Raw genomic sequence first — 20,772 nt, 5'->3', positions numbered from 1 at the left:
ATTTAAATTATATTTGAGGAGTGATTTTGAGACAACTTGCTGGAGGTGGAGAGGAGGGGAGATGACGTTTCGACATTAGCTAATAGTTTGGTTCGACCCCCCAGATGAGAAAATCTGGGAAGGAAAGTGAACAACAAGCATTTGTTTAGACTTTTTCAAATGTACAGTAGCCAAGAGTAAAGACTCTAACCCTGTCAAAACAGCAGTCAAAGTGTATATTTTCAGCACTACGTTTGTTTACCAATGATTTGAAGTGTTATTAGCTAAATGAGCTTGTAAAAATCTTTGCGCATTGCACCGGAAAATGGACGATTTAGACGCGAGGACAGGAAACCGCCATGAAATCATTGTAGTCCTAAGAAAGAGGAGACCCAGGGCTTTCGATGGACGTCTACATTTCATAAAACTACAATACCCAACTCACACCAGCCGCAGACAATGGAAGCCCAACCATTTTTCTTTTACAAATATTGACATGAAAATCGTGTTTATATCTCACGGGTCGAACAAACCTCAACATTATTGCCATAAAATACAACAAATATTGTTTATTTATCTGTCTGTGAACGTGTCTCAATACAGTAAGAAATAGTGGAGCTATGGACATTATACAAAAGTAACTGTACTTACAGTAATTTCATTCACAGTCTTTGCTGAGAGATACATAGATGTCCCTAGATACAAATAACATGCAAATGGACCTTGTAGAAGTGGAGCAATCTTCTATTTACTTAGGTATGTATTTTTTGTTGGATTTTCAGAAAATAGGGCTATGGCTTATCAGGTTAAGAACGAAATCTGTTCTTATATCGCTTCGTGAATGAGGCCCAATATTTCTAACACTGGGAATACATTCCCTGTGGTCCATAGAGGTCCCTAGATACATACATACAAGAACATGCAAATGGAACTTGTAGAAGTGAAGCAATCTTCCATTTACTTGGGTATGTACTTTTAGGCAATTTTCTGAAAATATGGCTAGGACTTAATAGTTTAGGGATAATAGGGATATAGCTGAATTAGCACTAAACATGATCAAATTCTAGGCCAGAGTTGAACAGATGTCAACCTTGTGGTCAAATTAATTTCCGAAATCTAAAAGGGTTTGCAAAATAATAATAATGGTTTGTATGAAGCGTGAGCTGCGCATCGGGCAAAATAAACAATATGGTTGTCAGCTGTGACACACAGACACACAAATCTTCCCCTCATCAAATGTGCGCACACACACACGGCATGCACACAAACGCATTGTCTGGCAGCATCACAGACGCCAGGGCCATAAAAACACAGACATTTTGGAGAAGGACCAGGCCTGAACATCCTCAGTCATCCTCCTCGCTTGTTTTCCCTTCAGTGACGTCAGATTTCATCAAGCAGGTTCCTCTCCCTGCTGCACTAGGAATGGAAACAGCCTGGAAGGATTTGACCCCCAGCCAGGGAGAGGAAGAAGACAGCGGTCCTTGGCAGAACCTCCATAGCCAGGGAAACACCATGTCAACCATACCTTTTCCACTTCAGACAACAACAAGATCGCTAACGCTGTGGCGTCCTTGACGAAGACGGACAGGAGCACTTGGATTGGTCCCCTGGCGCGGCTCACGTTGTGCCTGTCTGCTCCCGGCTGCCCTTGGGGGGGAAGGACAACGGGATGGGTTAATCGCAGATACGAATTGCATGCATGCATCGCATGTGTGCCAATTGATGACCTCGGAGCAGGTCCTAAATTATTATTATGGATGGACATTAATTATAATAAATCAAATATTAAAAAAATTAAATAAAAAATTACATAAATTCTGGAGGCCTTCCAAATTCTGTTTTCAAGAATTCACTGTTGTGTTTGTTTCATATCTAGGTCGACACAGTGTGGCAAAAACCTTTTATAAACAGGCAAAGTGATTCTGTTAGCAACTGTTGAAATCTATAGGGCTGGAATAACCCCCTCCCCCTACTGCTTTCAGCAACAGGAACTTAAGTTATAGACTGATGAAAGGTAGAGACTTTACCTTCCTAATCACTCCTGGCCTTTCCTGTGTAGAGGTCTCCGCCTTGTGGACGGTTCCTGTACTGTCTCTGAAAGCGGCTCGGGTATCGTCCTGGTGAGGTGATCTCTGAGCAGAGACGACAGGGAGAAACAATCAAGTGTCATGATTTCTGAAGGAAGCTAACCACCCGTAACCGCACCAAGCTCCGAGCCGGGGAAGTAATGAGTCCCGCCGACGTCCCGGTGGTTTACGGGTGAGTGGACGGGAGCGAGCTTCGCTAATGGAAATGATGCACAGTGATCAGTGTTTTAATGTGTGCTCAACCGGGGGATCGGATATCATAAGGGGCTTGTCCTCTGGAGAAGGTGCGTCGGTGTGACACCACATCTGCACATCAGTAGCGTATCTTCCATGAAAACGATCTATCTTCCATCTAATCAAGGCCCGGGGAAGGAGAGGAGAAAAAAAAAATTATCCGGGTCACCGAACCGCCGATTGTAAATGGAGCCGCGTTGCCATGGTAACAGAACACAGCCGATGTAAATAATGTGATCTATCGGTGCCATCTGGAACACATTGGCCCAGAGAGGTGCCTCCCTCGCTAGCCTCTTCTCTCTCTCTGTACCAGAGGATCCATTACCCTATTTATTTGTACAGCTAAATTTTGGTCCGCGAATAGGATTATGTAGTGGAGGATTGAGAGTAGATCCTAAACAAACAGGGCTATTAAAGCTGGATTTCTGATATATCCTGAACAATAATGGATTTACAAGGCAAGAGGGTTTTTTCTCTCTCCTCTCTTCTCACAACCTCTTCGTTTTCCAGAAATTGAAACCAGACAAACCGCTCTGCTCTAAGAGAGAGGAAGGACCCTGGCCATCAGTATTTATCATAGACTCTTATATATGAGAGAGAGAGAGAGAGAGAGAGAGAGAGAGAGAGAGAGAGAGAGAGAGAGAGAGAGAGAGAGAGAGGAAGGACCCTGGCCATCAGTATTTATCATAGATACTCTTATATGAGAGAGAGAGAGAGAGAGAGAGAGAGAGAGAGAGAGAGAGAGAGAGAGAGAGAGAGAGAGAGAGAGAGAGAGAGAGAGAGAGAGAGAGAGAGAGGCAGACATGAGCACTCCGTATGTACAGTATCTTCACCAAGCCGCCTGCATCAGCGGCTGCATCGTTAATAAACTATAGATTTACATGGAATTCGTTAATCGGTTAGTCTAGGGGTCAGCAACCTTTACTATCAAAAGAGCCACTTTTCCCCCGTCCCACAAAATAAAATGCTCAGGGAGCCGCACAACCTATTTACCCTTAAAATGAAGATAACACAGTGTATAACGTTTTATATATCCCCAAGCATAGCCCACATTTAGCATAAAACGCCTGACAATTGCATACCCAAAGTAAATTGCGATTTATTATACTTTATACGTTTGTTGCATTAATGGGATTATAAAGCAACAAAAAGAAAAATGTTGACTTTTTATTGCTGTTTTGACCTGTTATAACAAAGGAAAACCTCAAACTCGTATGAAGAGGGGAAAAAATACTGGCTGTGTAGACCTATTTTTAAATAAAACACAGAAGAGCAGACAAAACACTGGTGTCTGTAGACCGACTTTGAAATAAAACCCTGAACTATTCAGGTATATTTGAGTCCTTCCCTTATTTGTGGAACATTTATAAAATAAAAAGTAGTCCACTTTGAAAAAAGACTACCATGTGTAGACCTACTTTGAAATAAAACACAGATGTCATGTACAAAGGTCTGATGACCATATAGAATATAGCTGGAGCGGGCTGTACATGAAAACCAGCCCGTCCAGTAGGTGCTTTAAGCACAGGTCCCGGCAGCCTAAATTCTTATCCCAATGCATGTTTGCTTCCGCGTTCGCGTTTTGCGCTCTGATTGGCCACTGACGTTTCTGGTCGCGCCAATCGTGTGACGGCAAGTTCTTTCGCCGGTTAAGCTTATGCACTCTTTTGAAGTTGGTTAAGGTTAGAGTTTGTCTTAGAGCAGGGCGATATCGTGTGACAACAAGTTATTTCGCCGGTTAAGCTTAGGCACTAAGACACTTAGTTAGAGTGTGGATCGTAGGGATTAGGTAGTTTGCTGCTGGTCGAGGCGGAAATGGGCGTGTCACACGATTGGGCGCACATGTCACATGACCAGAAACGTCAGTGGCAAATCAGATCACACCAGAAACGGCAGTGGCCAATCAGATTCACAAAACGCGAACGCGGAAGCAAACATGCGTTGGGTTAAGAATAGACGCGTCCCGGCAGGCAAGAAACAACACAAAACGTTTTCCAAATGGTAAATAATATTTATTGAAGCAGGGATTTAAACCCACAACAATATCCAATCAGGGAAAAGGGTAGGGGAGAACAAACAACGTATACATACAGACAAACAAACACTTAGCAAAAATATCAACATGTCATTCATAGGACACAACAACCACGGCGTTACAGGGATAAAGTTGAACTTCAGTTTGAACAGGCTGACTCTAGAGGCATGTGGCAGGGCCTCAGAACAATGACAGACTACAAAGGAACCCCCCTCAAACTGAACAGTGACATCTCCTTAGCAAATGATCTCAATTCCTTCTATGCGAGGTTTGAGGCTGTGAATAACAACACCAGCCTACAAACCACGGCAATGGGGGGGGGGGGTCTGCTGATGGAGACTCAGTGTTCAGGGTAACAGAGCATGAGGTGAGACGGATCTTTAAAAAAGTGAATATCAGGAAGGCAGCAGGACCGGACGGCATCCCCGGCCGCGTCCTAAAAGTCTGTGCCGACCAACTGGCCCCGGTATTCACTGACATCTTCAACCTGTCCTTGGAACAGGCTGTCATCCCCACCTGTCTGAAGAAGTCCACCATCATCCCTGTACCCAAAAAATCTACGCCCGCTTGCCTCAACGACTACCGCCCTGTAGCCCTCACCTCCATAGCCATGAAGTGCTTTGAGAAGCTAGTGAAGGGCTACATCTGTTCCTCCCTCCCCATCAACCTGGACCCTCTGCAATTTGCATATCGCCCCAACAGGTCCACGGAGGACGCCATAGCCCATGTGCTGCACACAGCAGCATCACATCTGGACAAGAGGCAGGGGAACTATGTGAGAATGCTGTTCATCGACTACAGCTCAGCATTCAATACCATAGTCCCCTCCAAACTCATAGCCAAGCTCAGGGACCTGGGCTTGAACTATGACCTGTGCCAGTGGGTCTTGGACTTCCTGACGGGCAGACCCCAGGTGGTAAGAGCCGGCAACTGCACCTCCTCATCCATCACGCTCAACATAGGGGCCCCCCAGGGCTGTGTTCTGAGCCCCCTCCTCTACTCCCTGTACACACATGACTGCGTAGCACAGCGGAACAACAACACCATCATCAAATTTGCTGATGACACAGTAGTGGTGGGCCTGATCTCTGCCAACGACGAAAGGGCCTACCTGGAAGAGGTAGAGAACCTCTCACAGTGGTGTCAGGAGAACTGCCTCTCCCTGAACGTCAGCAAAACAAAAGAGATGATTGTGGACTTCAGGAGGTCGGGGGTCAAGGACTACAGCCCCCTCAGCATCGACGGGGCACCGGTTGAGAGAGTGAACAGTTTCAAGTACCTCGGAGCCCACATATCCGAGGACTTGACATGGACCACACACATTGACAGTGTTGTGAAGAAGGCACGACAACGCCTCTACTTCCTCAGGCGCCTAAGGAAGTTCCAAGTCAGTCAGAAGATCCTTAGGAACTTCTACTCATGTACAATAGAGAGCATCCTGACCGGCAACATCACCTCCTGGTTTGGGAATAGCACTGCACAAGACCGTAGCAGACTACAAAGAGTGACACGTTCAGCCGAACGCACAATTGGAGGGGGGCTTCCCACCCTCCAGAACATTTACATCAAGCGGTGCAAGGGGAAGGCTAAGAGAATTATTAAGGACTCGAGCCACCCGAACAACTGCCTCTTTGAACTGCTGCGGTCAGGCAAGCGATACCGGAGTCTTAAGGCGAGCACAGAAAGACTCAGAAGAAGCTTCTACCCCCAGGCCATCAGGCTGCTAAACGAACAATAATCGCTAAACGAACAATAATCACTATGCAACAACCATCAAATGCACACAGCACACACACCCACACGCACACACTCACTCAAACAAACAACACACTGCAGCACCCACTCTCCACACTTTAGATCACACAAACACACTTACACTTTATATTTATTGATAAAGGATTTGCACTACAACTCGTACACCTACTGTGAATTGTACCTAAATTGCACCTTGTCCCATTTCTCCATTTCTGCCTTGCACTATATAGTATTGTATATTAGTACACTGCACAGTATTGTATATTGTATGGTAACTACGTCTATTCTGCATCGACCATTGTACATATGTCTAAACTGAACACTGTGACCTCTTTTTTTTACTTCTAATTTTACTATGTTTTTATTTCATACTTATCTTGTCTTGCACAGTCTCTGGAGCGCAACAGTAAGAAGCATTTTGTACAAAAGTATTCTGTACTTCTGTATGACAACTATTAAAGAAACTTGAAACTTGATCAAAGGATTAATCCACACCAAGTGGTAAATGGCACAAGGCCACACAATATCGCTCCACAGATACAGCTAGGTAAGAAGGGCAACCTCCCCACTCCACTCTGGAACGTGGCAGTGATTCAAATGAGAAGCCCCGATGTGTGTCATCTTCCAGGTTAATAACCACTCGTCTCAGACTAACTGCCCACAGGTGCAATCAGCAGGTGCAATCAGCCCAATCAGTGAGACGAGTGGCATCTGGGAAGGGGATAAAGAAAAAAGGGTTTAGAAGATGACACACATCACATACAAACAAAATAACACATATTACATAATACTAACTTGATGTTTACATGGTGTTAAAAATATGGCAATAATGATAATGAACAACCCACGCACGTGTCAACAGAAAAGGAGAAAAAACACTGGCATCTGTAGACCTACTTTGAAATAAAACCCTGAACTATGCAGCTCTATTAGAGTCCTTTCCTTATTTGTGGAAAATCTATAAAAAGAAAAAGAAAATGTTTCGTTGTTCGCTAATTTCGCACCACATATCAGCCATACAGGTAAGCCTTTTGTTGACTAAATATCTTAGTTGATGAAATATTTTTTCATTTCAGTGTCACAGTATGACATCGATCTCCAAAATAAGAAAAAAAAATGTAATATTTTTTTTTTTTTGAATTTTTGGCCAGGGAGCCGCAGCTGATTGGCTAAAGAGCCGCATGCGGCCTCGGAGCCGCAGGTTGCCGACCCCTGGGTTAGTCTATTCCACTAGATCCGCGCGATTGGGTTTAGTTCTTATTTATTTAGTAATTTGTGTGTAATGCTCACAATGGCTCATTGAGTCATGACTATAAATGTAAAATGTAATTGTTAATGATACAAATAATCTCGTATTTATCTTTATTATAATTATTTAATTCTGTGGGTGTCTGTAGAATCGAAGTGACCACAATCCCCAAGGACTTCTCCCAAATGAAGCCTTTAACCTCTTAACCTGTTCCCCCCGTGCGGTCCATCGGCGGACCGCAAATGACATCTGGTCATAAATCAATATTTTTCAGAGTGTTGTATAAAAGTAGCGATTTTTATTTCAAACATATTCAAGTATTAACATCATGAACATGTCACAACAGCATGTAGAATGTATATTATCATCAATACGTTAGTCTAGCAATAGGTTAAAAGTGTCATTAGATAGATTTAACTTTTCGATTTGGTCAATTCTATCCGCGAGAGTGACCATTTGGGATATTTTGAACCATGGGAATTGTAGTCTTTTTGCTGCCATTTTGTAGCAGAGTTCCACAGATATGGTTCTGCGTTGAACGTTTTTAAAACTACACTTCCTGGAAGAATCTATGGGGTTCAGGTTTGATTGATTGATTGAAGATTGTATTAACAGATTGCAGAATGCGTACAATACAATACAGCTCAATACACACAATTGTTAAGGGGATGCAGACCAGAGAAAGACTTTCGTCTTGTTTACATCAGGGTCCCCCATTCTCAATTCATCATAATATATGACATACATGACATACAGATACAGTACTGCTACATCTATACATTTATGACGTGCCAGATTTACAAATACAGTACTGTTTGTGATACAAGAAGAGTCTAAAAAAGAGAGTATATACATTTGACAAAGAAACTGTACATTGGAGGAGGTTGGTAAAGTAAAGGTAGGAGGTTGGTAGGTGGGGTGGGAGGGGGTTGGTTGGGTTCAGAGTTCTGGATGAATTATTTCAATAACTGTTAATATTCGGGATAATAAGCCACAAAAGGTAAAATTTTTGACAAATATTGAAAGGCTTTCAAGTTTCTCTTCCCTATTGTTAACATGTAGGAACAATTAGATCTGAAATTAGTTTCCAAACGGTTGCACTGTGGGGAAAATAAAAAAGTACAGTAGATTACAGTAGATTTCATTATCTGTTCTCATGCACGCAGTGCCGTCTGGGAGAAATGCGAGGCCCTGTGCGAGATTTAAACGCGAGGTAAAAAAAATATATTAAAAAAAATTTATATAGTAGCCTACTTTTTATTTTTTATTAATAATTTTATTTAATATTTTTTTTGCATACAGTCAACGTATTATTAAATAATAGCACTGCCCGAGGCTGGGCATACAGTCAACATATTCTTAAATAATAGCGCTGCCCGAGGCTGGGCATATGATACAGTCAACGTATTCTTAAATAATAGCGCTGCCCGAGGCTTAGTGGCAATGCACCTGTACAATCGTACACCTGGCAGTAACAGGGAAAATGCATAAAACACCCCTGGAACCTGATAAACAAGCTTAAAGCCAGGTTAATTTTTCAAGCACGACATGCAGATTTGCAGTTTTGCCTTATTTGAATCGAACTCTATAAGCTTAGTACACACGTCACAAACTGCACGAGCACAGTGTGAGCAGACCCTTGCATGATGCAACACACCGAGTGAGAGAGAGAGAGACAGAGAGAGAGCGAGAGAGCGCGAGAGAGAGAGAGCGCTCGCGAGAGAGAGAGCAAGAGAGAGAGCGAGAGAGAGAGCGCGAGAGAGAGAGAGAGCGCGAGAGAGAGCAAGAGAGAGAGCGAGAGAGAGAGAGAGAGAGAGAGAGAGAGAGAGAGAGAGAGAGAGAGAGAGAGAGAGAGAGAGAGAGAGAGAGAGAGAGAGAGAGATCCACGGCGGGAACAGAATAGATTGCATTAAAAACTCACCCTAACGCAGAATCAGGTCCAAGAGGAAGGAGACGACCGTGGAGATGACAAAGTTCACCAGTCCCATGATATTTTCCCCCCCGTTGGGATGAACTTGGGAGTCTGTTCCTAGTTTATCTGCCACACGTTAGCACTCGATAACGCTAGTTAGCTGTCCCTGCCTTTAGCTAAGCTACTAGCCGACATGGCTAGCCCGACTGAACCACACGTTAGCACTCGATAACGTTACGTAGCTAAAGCTAACTAGCTAGCTAGGTTAGCTAACACTAGTTAGCTGTCCCTGCGTTTAGCTAAGTTACTAGCCGACATGGCTAGCCTGACTGAACGTTCTAACATGCAACAACTTTCATCTTCAGTCCATCTGCCGAACGTCCTCTTCGTCTTGGCATAACCTAATCACTATACTTGGTATTGATAAGCTTACGGCACGCAGCGTTATTTCTTCTGCTCCGATGCTGCACATTTGGTTTTCAAAAGTAGGATGCTCTTGGCCAAGACATCCACTCGCTCCCGTGGATAGCGCCGAATAGACCCCGTACCTGTACCCCCTCCCCTCGTGGATAATACCGGTCTTCTTCACATCTCTCTACCGACTACAAGACCGATGCCAACCAGCTCCCCCTAGTGTTAGTCCTCCCACGATGCTTTGAAAAAAGTAAACGGGTCATTGAATGAAAGCAATAGTATGTCTGCAGAGCCGCAGAGCCCGGAATACTATTCTACAAACGTGTCTAATGTGAAATATATAAGCATGTAAGCAAAACTAGATTTTAGGTCTGTGATGGAAAGTGATTGTTGACATTCTATTTATTTATATTTTTATAAAAAAAAAAAAAAAAAACATTCTCTCTTCTCGCGAGGCCCCCCTTCGCACGAGGCCCTATGCGACCGCACTGCTCGCACACCCCTAGCGGCGGCCCTGCATGCACGCCTGGTGATACTAAATCCATCGTGCATTTGAAAGATAATATATGTATATATTAGAGCTGGGCCGTTAACGGCGTTAACGTGCTGCGTTATCGCGAGACTAGTGTCGCGCGATAATATAATTAACGCCGTTAACATTTTTTTCAGCGTTGGGTCTCGTCTGGGACATTCGCGGATGTATAACATACCAACCTGGTCGAACTACTCTGTGTGTGTGTGTGTGTGTGTGTGGGGGGAGGGGGAGGGGCGTGAAGTTCGTGAACACGTGAGCGGGGCATGCGTGAAGCTCATTACCATCAGCTGAGCTGCATGACAATGGCGGACGCTGTGAGCAGAAGAGATATCTATGGTAACATTAAGCACAGTTTGCTTCAGGGGTATTTTATTTTCAAAAAGCTTCCAGATGGAAACCTCGACAAGACGAAGGTGATTTGCACTTTGTGCAAAGCGCAAATGACCTACTGTAGGAGTTCCTCGAGTCTTAAATACCACCTGAGCAAGAAGCATCAAATTGATGTTATGAAGGAAGGTGCCGCCGCGGCCGGACCAAGCACAGCTGCACCGGGGAAAAGTGCTCGTCAAACTACACTGTTTGAGTGCAACCAAGGCAAGCCCGTCAGCACAGCTTTATCAGCCAAGCTGACTAACCTCCTAGCCCAGTGGATTGCCATCAATTGCCGGCCTATCAGCGTGGTTGAAGATGATGGACTCGAGCTTCTTCTCCGGGCGGCGACAGGCGACCCGTGTTACAAGCTACCTGCGAGGCGAACTATCATGAGGAGAATTCATGACCAACACGCCACAGAGAAAGTTGTGAAGGAAAAGAAGTTGGCCGCGGCGTCGTGTGTAGCACTGACTGGGGACCATTGGACATCGGTCAGCAACGATAATTACCTAGGCGTTACTGCACACTTCATCGATGCCAGCTGGGAACTTCACTCGTTCGCCTTGGGTACGTTTGTTATTTAATTTATTTAATTGACCACGGTTAAGTTGGTTTCAGGGGGGACCCTGATGTAAACAAGACAAACGTCTTTCTCTGGTCTGCATCCCCTTAACAATTGTGTGTATTGAGCTGTACTGTATTGTACCCATTCTGCAATCTGTTAATAACATTTTCATTAATTCATTCATTCATTCATTCATTCATTCATTCATTCAGGCTGGATACCCAGCCATCCAACCATATAACCATCCAACTGGCTGAATATTCATTCCAACCTGAAACCAACCCACCGTGGCATGTAGTATTAAATAAAATTTATAAACTTAAACAGATGTGTCCTTCAGTTATTGGTGTAAAGGTTTGGAATTATCTCCATAGCGAGCTTAAGGGATGTAATATACATTTTAAAAATTGTCAGTATGAAAGTCAAATGTGATCTGAATAGTGAGATATTTTATTTTATTTTTATTCTTTATTATTATTATCATTTAATTAGTTCTTGTTTAAACTGTGGATTGTTTTTCTTGTATATGGTATACATTTTTTACTAGCAAACTTATTCTGATCTACTTTGTCTGTACTAGGTGTGATTAAAACAGAGGAGCGCCACTTTGCAGAGGCGTGTGCCAGGCAGTTTCTGGACGTCGCTAATCAGTGGGAGATAGCCGACAAAATCACCACCATTGGGACAGACAGCGCTCCCAACATGATAGCAGCAGGGAGGATACTGCCATTCGAGCACATGCCCTGCATTGCGCACCTCATACAGAGGGCCATTGTAATGTCCCTTCGGGATAGTGGTTTTGATGGTGTCCTGGCCAAGTGTCGAAAAGTGGTCGGACATTTCAAACACAGTCCGGCCAACACAGATGAGCTGAATGTCCAGCAAGCATCCTGTGAACAAGAGCCAGAGTCACTCGTGCAAGATGTTCCAACACGTTGGAATTCCACCCTTGCAATGATCAATCGTTTGAGGCGCAACAGAGTCCCAGTGCACGCAACGCTGGCCCAGCATAAGCACAAGCTGGTCCTCCCAACAGATGCTGAATACGAGAAGCTGGCAAAGCTGGAGAAACTGCTGGAGCCATGCAGGTACTGTATGGTCTACAAAGATAGCGTGTTCTTAAATTGGCATACAACTTCTTTTAAAAGTCACTTTGTATTTAATTAAGAAATGCATGCCCTTAAATACTATAAATGATTCAGAATCAGAACTTATAAAAGTGTAATCTTAGTTAAAGTGTGTGTGTGTGTGTGTGTGTGTGTGTTTCAGAACTTTAAAAAAAGAGTGTAATCTGAGTTAAATTAATTGGCCATATTTTGTGTGTGTAGGTACATCACTGAGCTCCTTGGTGGGGACAAGTATGTATCCTGCTCTGTGGTTCTACCTGCCCTGCGCCACCTTGAGCACGCAATGAAGATCTCGGATGAGGATCCTGCCTACATTGTGCGATTCAAGAATGCCTTCACCCAGGACCTCAACCAGCGGAGGGAGAAAAGTAACCTGGAATGGCTGAAGGTATGTGAGACTGACTAGAAAATAACTGTATTGTCTGACCATTATAGACTGTTAAGCCAGTAGATTGATCAATGGATAGATGAATGAGTCATGAAGAAATATGGTGGTTGGATTTGCAAAGTTACTTTAATTTTTATTTTTTTCATCATCAATTAATTATTATTTATTTTTGTTCATCAAAGGTAGCTACTGCTGTGGATCCACGCTTTAAGGACCTCAAATGCCTGCCCAAAGCAGAGAGGGGGCCAGTGTGGGCAACACTGAGTGAGTTGGTGAAGGCAGAAGAACCTGCTCTGCAGCCCCCGAGGGAGGAGAACCCTGAGCCACCTAAAAAGAAAACACTAGTGATGGGATCAGACTCGGAGTCTGATGACGACTCACCAGTGCCCAATCTTGTGGAGAGGTACAAGGTAGAGCCAAGTGCCAGCTTGGATCAGTGTCCACTGAAGTGGTGGTCAGACCACACTGCCGCCTACGGTAAGCTGGCCCACATTGCCCTGAAGTACTTGGGGAGCCCTGCCTCAACTGTCCCATGCGAGAGACTGTTCTCTTTATCGGGCCATATTGTGCAGAAGAGGAGAGCTAGTTTGTCACCAGACAATGTCAACAAGCTGGTCTGCCTTAGTGACTGGTGGAAGAAGGAGAAATAGAGACTGATTGAGTCAAGCCATTTGTTTTGTTTTTGTTTAACCTTTATTTACCCAGGGTAGGTTCGCTGAGCACAGATGCTCTTTTTCAGCTACGCCCTGCTTCAGTCACACAGTTCCAATCACACCTGGGAGCTGCCCAGTACAACCACAGTCTGACACTGAGTAACTCCACTGGTGCAGTTGGGGGTTAAGTGCCTTGCTCAACATTTTGTCATTTAGCTGACGCTTTTGTCCAAAGAGACTTACAAGTTCTGTACGACAGGTCAGCAGGAAGGACCAGCAGCAGTACTTTCATGCACTTTTAATTCCCAAGATAAATATATGGCATTGCTTTTGTTGTTCATTTAATTGAGGGATTTGTTTAAGCTGTCTTTATGTCCGCTGATGCATAACAAAGTGCTCTTCAGTGCTGACTATTAGTTGATAAACAACACACTGCTATTCAATGCAGACTATTAGTTGATAAACAACACACTGCTATTCAATGCAGACTATTAGTTGATAAACAACACAGTGCTATTCAGTTAGCTCTTGAAACGGGCCTCCAGATGCTTAAGGCCACCCCTGGTTGGCATGTTCCTTTAACACACATTCTGTCAGATTATATTAACTGATTTCCAGTTTGGTAGTTTGTCACATCACTGGACCTGTCTGTATAGGCCCCTACATGCTCTACTCCACTGTAGTCTACAGACTGATATGTGCTCTCTACTCCACTGTAGTCTACAGACTGATTTAGCCTGCAGACCTGTCTATAATGTGCTCTCTACTCCACTGTAGTCACAACTGAGTAACAATGTTCATCAAAGAGTGCTGAAACTCTCTCTCTCTTTGAAAGTTTGAAATGCGGTACTGTTCTGTACTGATAATATTATTTATTTGTGTGAATAAAACAACACTGAGTAACTCCACTGGAGCAGTTGGGGGTTAAGTGCCTTGCTCAACATTTTGTCATTTAGCTGACGCTTTTGTCCAAAGCGACTTACAAGTTCTGTACGACAGGTCAGCAGGAAGGACCAGCAGCAGTACTTTCATGCACTTTTAATTCCCAAGATAAATATATGGCATTGCTTTTGTTGTTAATTTAATTGAGGGATTTGTTTAAGCTGTCTTTATGTCCGCTGATGCATAACAAAGTGCTCTTCAGTGCTGACTAGTAGTTTATAAACAACACACTGCTATTCAATGCAGACTATTAGTTGATAAACAACACACTGCTATTCAATGCAGACTATTAGTTGATAAACAACACAGTGCTATTCAGTTAGCTCTTGAAACGGGCCTCCAGATGCTTAAGGCCACCCCTGATTGGCATGTTCCTTTAACACACATTCTGTCAGATTATATTAACTGATTTCCAGTTTGGTAGTTTGTCACATCACTGGACCTGTCTGTATAGGCCCCTACATGCTCTACTCCACTGTAGTCTACAGACTGATATGTGCTCTCTACTCCACTGTAGTCTACAGACTGATTTAGCCTGCAGACCTGTCTATAATGTGCTCTCTACTCCACTGTAGTCACAACTGAGTAACAATGTTCATCAAAGAGTGCTGAAACTCTCTCTCTTTGAAAGTTTGAAATGCGGTACTGTTCTGTACTGATAATATTATTTATTTGTGTGAATAAAACAACACTGAGTAACTCCACTGGAGCAGTTGGGGGTTAAGTGCCTTGCTCAAGAGCACTTCAGCGGCATTTTTTTTTTCATTCAGTTAACCTCAAGTTGAACCGTTCAGTCTGCTGCTGTTCCCTTCTGTCACCACTTGGTGTCTCTGTTGCTGCTGTCTGAGAGATGGGAGAACTGCAGAAACTCAGAGGCTCCCTCTCCCTCTCTCTCTCTCCTCTCTCTCTCTCTCTCTCTTTGAAAGTTTGAAATGCGGTACTGATATTATTTATTTGTGTGAATAAAACGATTTATTAAACACAAGTACATCTTATTGAACATTATTTTGATATTTCATTACCAATTATCATAGCAAAACAGCTTTTTCAAACAGTCTGTAATGCATTTTGGAAACGGGAGATGGGCTCATGGTGTAATGGGCCACCTGGCCTGAGAAACGTAAGGAGGAAAGTAAAAGTAAGGACTTACTTCTGGTCATTATTTGGGTAGAACACACATATTTTGAATGCCTTAGGCAGACCTTTTTTTTTTTTGAGCCATTTTAATCTAGATTAATCTAGATTAATTCCAGGATTGCATATAGATTAATCTAGATTAAAAAAATTAATCTATGCCCAGCTCTAGTATATATATTAGGGGTGTAACGGTACGCGGATACGTACTGTCAGGGCCGCCTCAGGGGGTGTGCCAGCAGTGCGGTCTGTGATGAAAAAGGGCCTCGCGGGAAGGGGGGCATCGCAAAAAAAATAATAAAAAGAAATTAAATAAATATATTTTGTATTTATTATTATTATTATTATTTTTTTTATTTTTTTTTGCGAGGCCCCCCTTCCCACGAGGCCCTTTTTCATCACAGACCTAAAAATCTAGTTTAGCTTATATGCTTATATATTTCACATTAGACACGTTTGTAGAATGTGTCTGACTTGTTCCTGGCTCTGCGGCTCTGCAGCAGACATACTCACTATTGGAGCGCTGGGGCTCTGCAGCAGACATACTATTGGTTTCAACGAAGGGAGGGGTTACATGTGTACTGTCGGCCGGCGTGCGTCAGCTGCGTTTGACTATTTCGCGCGTGCAGCATTGGAGGTTATGCTTATGCCAGCCAAGACGAAGAGGACAGTCGTTCGGCAGATGGACTGAAGATGAAAGTTGTTGCATGTTAGACAGTTCAGTCAGGCTAGCCATGTCGGCTTAGCTAAAGGCAGGGACAGCTAGTTAGCTTTAGCTACGTTATAATATCGAGTGCTAACGTGTGGTTCAGTTGGGATAGCCATGTCGGCTAGTAGCTAGCTTAGCTAAAGGCTAACTAGCGTTAGCTAACCTAGAGAGAGCACGTGCAGCATTGTTATGCCAAGATGAAGAAGATGGTCGTTCGGCAGATGAACTTCGTCAACTCCACGCGGTTGTCTCCATCCTCTTGGACGTTTGGTGAGTTTTTAATGCACTCTATTCTATTCCCGCCGTGGATATATCTCTCTCTCTCTCTCTCTCTCTCTCGGGCCGGCTAGCTATCGTGGCTAAGGCTAACATTATGTTGGCTAATGTTATGTTGAACCAAGCGGGCCGGCTAGCTAACGTAGCTAACGTTATATTGAGCCAAACGGGCCGGCTAGCTAACGTAGCTAATGTTATATTGAGCCAAACAGGCCGGCTAGCTAACGTAGCTAATGTTATATTGAGCCAAGCGGGCCGGCTAGCTAACATAGCTAACGTTATATTGAGCCAAACGGGCCGGCTAGCTGTTGTAGCTAATGTTATATTGAGCCAAGCCGGCCGGCTAGCTAACGTAGCTAACGTTATATTGAGCCAAACGGGCCGGCTAGCTGTTGTAGCTAATGTTATATAGAGCCAAAGCGGGCCGGCTAGCTAACGTAGCTAACGTTATATTGAGCCAAACGGGCCGGCTAGCTGTTGTAGCTAACGGTGTGTACCTGGTGTCAGTACCTGGCTACTCTATTTGCAGTTAGCCTATTTAGCTGATGTCGGCCGTTGGCTCCTTGCTACTTTGTTTTCTCTGGTATAGACCCTCTTCTCTTTGGATTTAAGTGTTGATCTTTGTCCTTTTGGATCTATGTATATTCATGTTGCCTTTGTGAAGTTATCTTTTCCTTCTGTTTTGTTCTTCCATTAAAAGTTGAATATCCTTTAGGGGCTCATCTTAGCTGTCTTGCTTATCTCTCTCATACATGCTCTCTCTCTAACACACACACACACAGACATGCTCTCTCTCTCTAACACAAACACACATGCTCTCTCTCTCTCTCTCTTTCTAACACACATATACATGCTCTCTCTCTAACACACACACACACACAAACAGACATGCTCTCTCTCTATCTCTCTCTTTCTAACACACACAGACATGCTCTATCTATCTCTCTCTCTTCAATTCAAATGGGCTTTATTTCACATTCTTGTATTTCTCCCAGTAGGTATGGGAGTTTTGAGTTATTGTCCATGTTTTCAAAGTCTCTTTGGGTGTTTGCAATTTGTGGGAAGTATATGTCTTGGTATAGTGGGCAGGTTGTTAAGAAGTGGAGCTCGGTTTCCACCTCATCTTGTGTGCAGTGGGTCTGTCTTCGCTTGGGAGCCAGGTCTGCCTATGGCGGCCTTTCTCGATGGCTAGGCTGTGCTCGCTGAGTCTGTACCTAGTCAAGGATATTCTTAGTATTGGGTCAGTCACAGTGCTCAGGTATTCTGCCACTGTGTACTCTCTGTTTAGGGCCAAATAGCATTTCAATTTGCTCTGGTTTTGGGTTGTTTCTTTCCAATGTCTCTCTCTCTCTCTCTCTCTCTCTCTCTCTCTCTCTCTCTCTCTCTCTCTCTCTCTCTCTCTCTCTCTCTCTCTCTCTCTCTCTCTCTCTCTCTCTCTCTCTCTCTCTCTTGCTCTGGTGGAGGGTCAGGGGCATTGCCGGGTCTGTGCAGCGATAACACTGTATATTGACTGTAGAACGGGAGCTCTCTCTCGCTCTCTCTCTTGCTATATGTTGACTGTATCATGCCCAGCCTCGGGCAGCGCTATTATATAAGAATATGTTGACTGTATGATTTGACTCAATGTGGTCCTCCGGTACAGTACGCGCTGTGCACCGAGCGATTGCAACGGTATGGAACCATTTTTTGCGGAACTTAAATCCCCCCGGCCCCACGTAATTTATCAACAACACTGCGGTCTGCTGTGAGCATTATAAAACAAACGCGTGTTTAACCGACCGTGAATTTAAGTGTCAATGCTGTTTGTCATTTTAACAGCAGATACTTTCTTAAATGCCACATCATCCCGACAGAGCGGTGTTCACGGGGAGCTCTGATGGGTTCGCTTGGTGGTGTTATTAGCATTGAACAGCTAACCGAAAGCTAGCGTTAACTAACGTTAAAGGTTTAGCCATAACGTTACCTTGGCTAAAGTTGGGGCTATTCATAATCCAGCAATAATGGCTGCAGACCTGCAAGCAAAGTACAGCAAGTTGGCAAAGGAGTATTCCAACGTAAATCACATTTTCACCAGTAACGTTAGTCTTCCGGTAGCTCATGCTAGCTAACCTAGCTCACGTTAGCGTCGTCACTGAACCACCTCGCGTACACAATTAATGACATGTTGCGGACAGCCATATCGGTGACAATGTTTAGCTTTTAGTGCCAAATGATAAGAGTCTGAGGCGGAGTCTCAAAAGAGAATGAGAAAATTTAGAAATTTAGAAAAAGAGAAATTTATTGTGCAAAAATCACAACCTCTGCACTTCAACGGAGCCTTCTGGAAGCAAGTGCAGCAACGAATAATGTCCGTGTGGATCATTGGAGTAGGGTATATCTGCAGTGCTCATTGATTAATGATACTAATACAAATCTATACAATCACCTGTTAGGGTTTGAAACCGACCTCAACAGCACGGCACAGACAGGTAGTTCAGAGTTAGCCAAACACTAGGGCGTATTTATTACAGAATCAAAAATGAGCCAAATAACAAATCAGAATTAACAAAAAGGAGAATGCTTTCGGCAGAGTTGTCTGCGGCTCTGCAGATCCTCCCGGTCTAGAGGTGGGGAATCGGCGTAGGCGCCACTACCTCTGCGGCTCTGCAGATACTCCCGGATCCAACTCGTGGAGGAAACGGAGAGAGAGAGAGAGTGGTCAATAATCAATCCAACTGTACACAGAGGCAGTGCAGTTCAGTCCTCCTTAGCTGAGTCCAGTATAAATCACAAGTGACTTGATCTTCGGTGTACCAACACACAAGTTAGCTGAGTCCAGTACAAAACAAAAACGGTACTTCTTCAGTGTTATCCTAACACACAAATTAGCTGAGTCCAGTACAAAACAAAAACGGTATTTCTTCAGTGTTATCCTAACACACGAATTAGCTGAGTCCAGTACAAAACAAAAACGGTACTTCTTCAGTGTTAATCCTAACACACAAAAAACAGATAATCCAAAAGGTTTGTCTCCAAAAACTCACCAAAGCGCAAACGTGTAAAGCGGGCAACGAGGCACAGCTCCAACGGATGATCGAGATATACACCAGCGGCGACTTCCAAAGATGTCCTGGAGAAGAAGTAGACGAGGCACAACAACGGGGGGAAACAGGCAAATAGCAGTAGTATCCAAAACGACCCGACAACGATTGATAGAAGGCCTGATTATATGAAGCCTCTGGAGCGCTAATTACAAACTACAACAGGTGCGTCATGGAAATTGGTAATCGCTCCTGAAGCGTGTGGTGGGGAATGGACCAATCATCACAGTACCTTGAAGAAGCGTGTGGCGGGGAATGGGCCAATCCTCACAGTACCCCCCCCTCCACGGGAGCCACCCGGCGACCAGCCCAACCCGGCTTGTCCGGATGGGAACGATGGAAGTCGGTGATCAGGTCGGGGTCCATGATGAGCTGGCGGGAGACCCAGCTCCGTTCCTCCGGGCCGTATCCCTCCCAGTCCATCAGGTACTGGAACCCCCGACCCCGCCGTCGGACGTCCATCAGCTGACGGACCTGCCACTGGGGGTGTCCGTCCACCATCTCGGGAGGAGGCGGATCCGGAGCAGGGGGCATCAGGGGACTGAGAGAGACAGGCTTAACCCGGGACACATGGAAAACGGGGTGAATGCGCATGGACACAGGGAGCTTAAGACTCACCGCCGCGGGACTGAGCACCTTCAGAACCTCAAAAGGACAGACGAACCGGGGGTTAAGCTTCTTGGCCGAGGATCGAAGCGGAAGGTCCTTTGCGGACAGCCACACCCTCTGCCCACGCTAATACGTCGGCGCAGGGATCCGGCGCCGGTCAGCTCCACGACTGGCGCGCTCTGATGACCGGAGCAGTGCAGTCCTGGTGATCTCCCAGACCCGTCGGCACCAGTCGAGATGGTCCTGTACGGAGGGAACTGCCACCTCCGACTCCTGTGCAGGGAAAAGAGGGGGTTGGTAGCCCAGGGATACCTCAAAAGGTGAGAAGCCGGTGGCGGAACTGACCAGGGGAGGAACCGGCTCCAAGAAGCGGGTTTCTCGGCAGCCACACAACAAAGAGCAGACTCCACGCTCTGGTTCATCCTCTCCGTTTGTCCGTTAGTCTGGGGATGATAACCAGAGGAAAGACTGACCGTTGCCCCTAATCCCTTGCAAAAAGCCCGCCATACCTGGGAAGTGAACTGGGGCCCCCGGTCCGAGACGACGTCCTGGGGAAACCCATGGAGGCGGAACACGTGGCGTGTCAGGAGGTCCGCTGTCTCGGCAGCCGAGGGAAGCTTGGGAAGGGCCACGAGGTGAACCCCCTTGCTGAACCGATCCACCACGGTCAGTAGGCACGTGTTCCCTTGGGACGAAGGAAGACCCGTGACGAAG

General features: G+C 44.8%; 1 protein-coding gene across 1 annotated transcript in view; it reads left to right on the top strand.

Moving 5' to 3' along the window:
• Positions 1-10,643: 10,643 nt before the first annotated feature.
• LOC311228501 (E3 SUMO-protein ligase ZBED1-like) overlaps positions 10,644-20,772 on the top strand; it is a gene marked incomplete at both ends in the record, with an annotated part of 48,521 nt that continues 38,392 nt past the window's right edge. Inside the window, 4 exons of the mRNA XM_084314405.1 lie at positions 10,644-11,142; positions 11,721-12,228; positions 12,469-12,655; positions 12,838-13,132. Of these exons, the coding sequence (XP_084170531.1) occupies positions 10,644-11,142; positions 11,721-12,228; positions 12,469-12,655; positions 12,838-13,132 (1,489 nt within the window). The remainder of the gene's footprint in view (positions 11,143-11,720; positions 12,229-12,468; positions 12,656-12,837; positions 13,133-20,772) is intronic.

Source organism: Notolepis coatsorum (genome assembly GCF_963971535.1).
Source record: "Notolepis coatsorum genome assembly, chromosome: 5".
NCBI lineage: Eukaryota > Metazoa > Chordata > Actinopteri > Aulopiformes > Paralepididae > Notolepis > Notolepis coatsorum.
The sequence above is the reverse complement of the archived record's forward strand: the minus strand, read 5'-3'. Positions and strand labels throughout refer to the sequence as shown.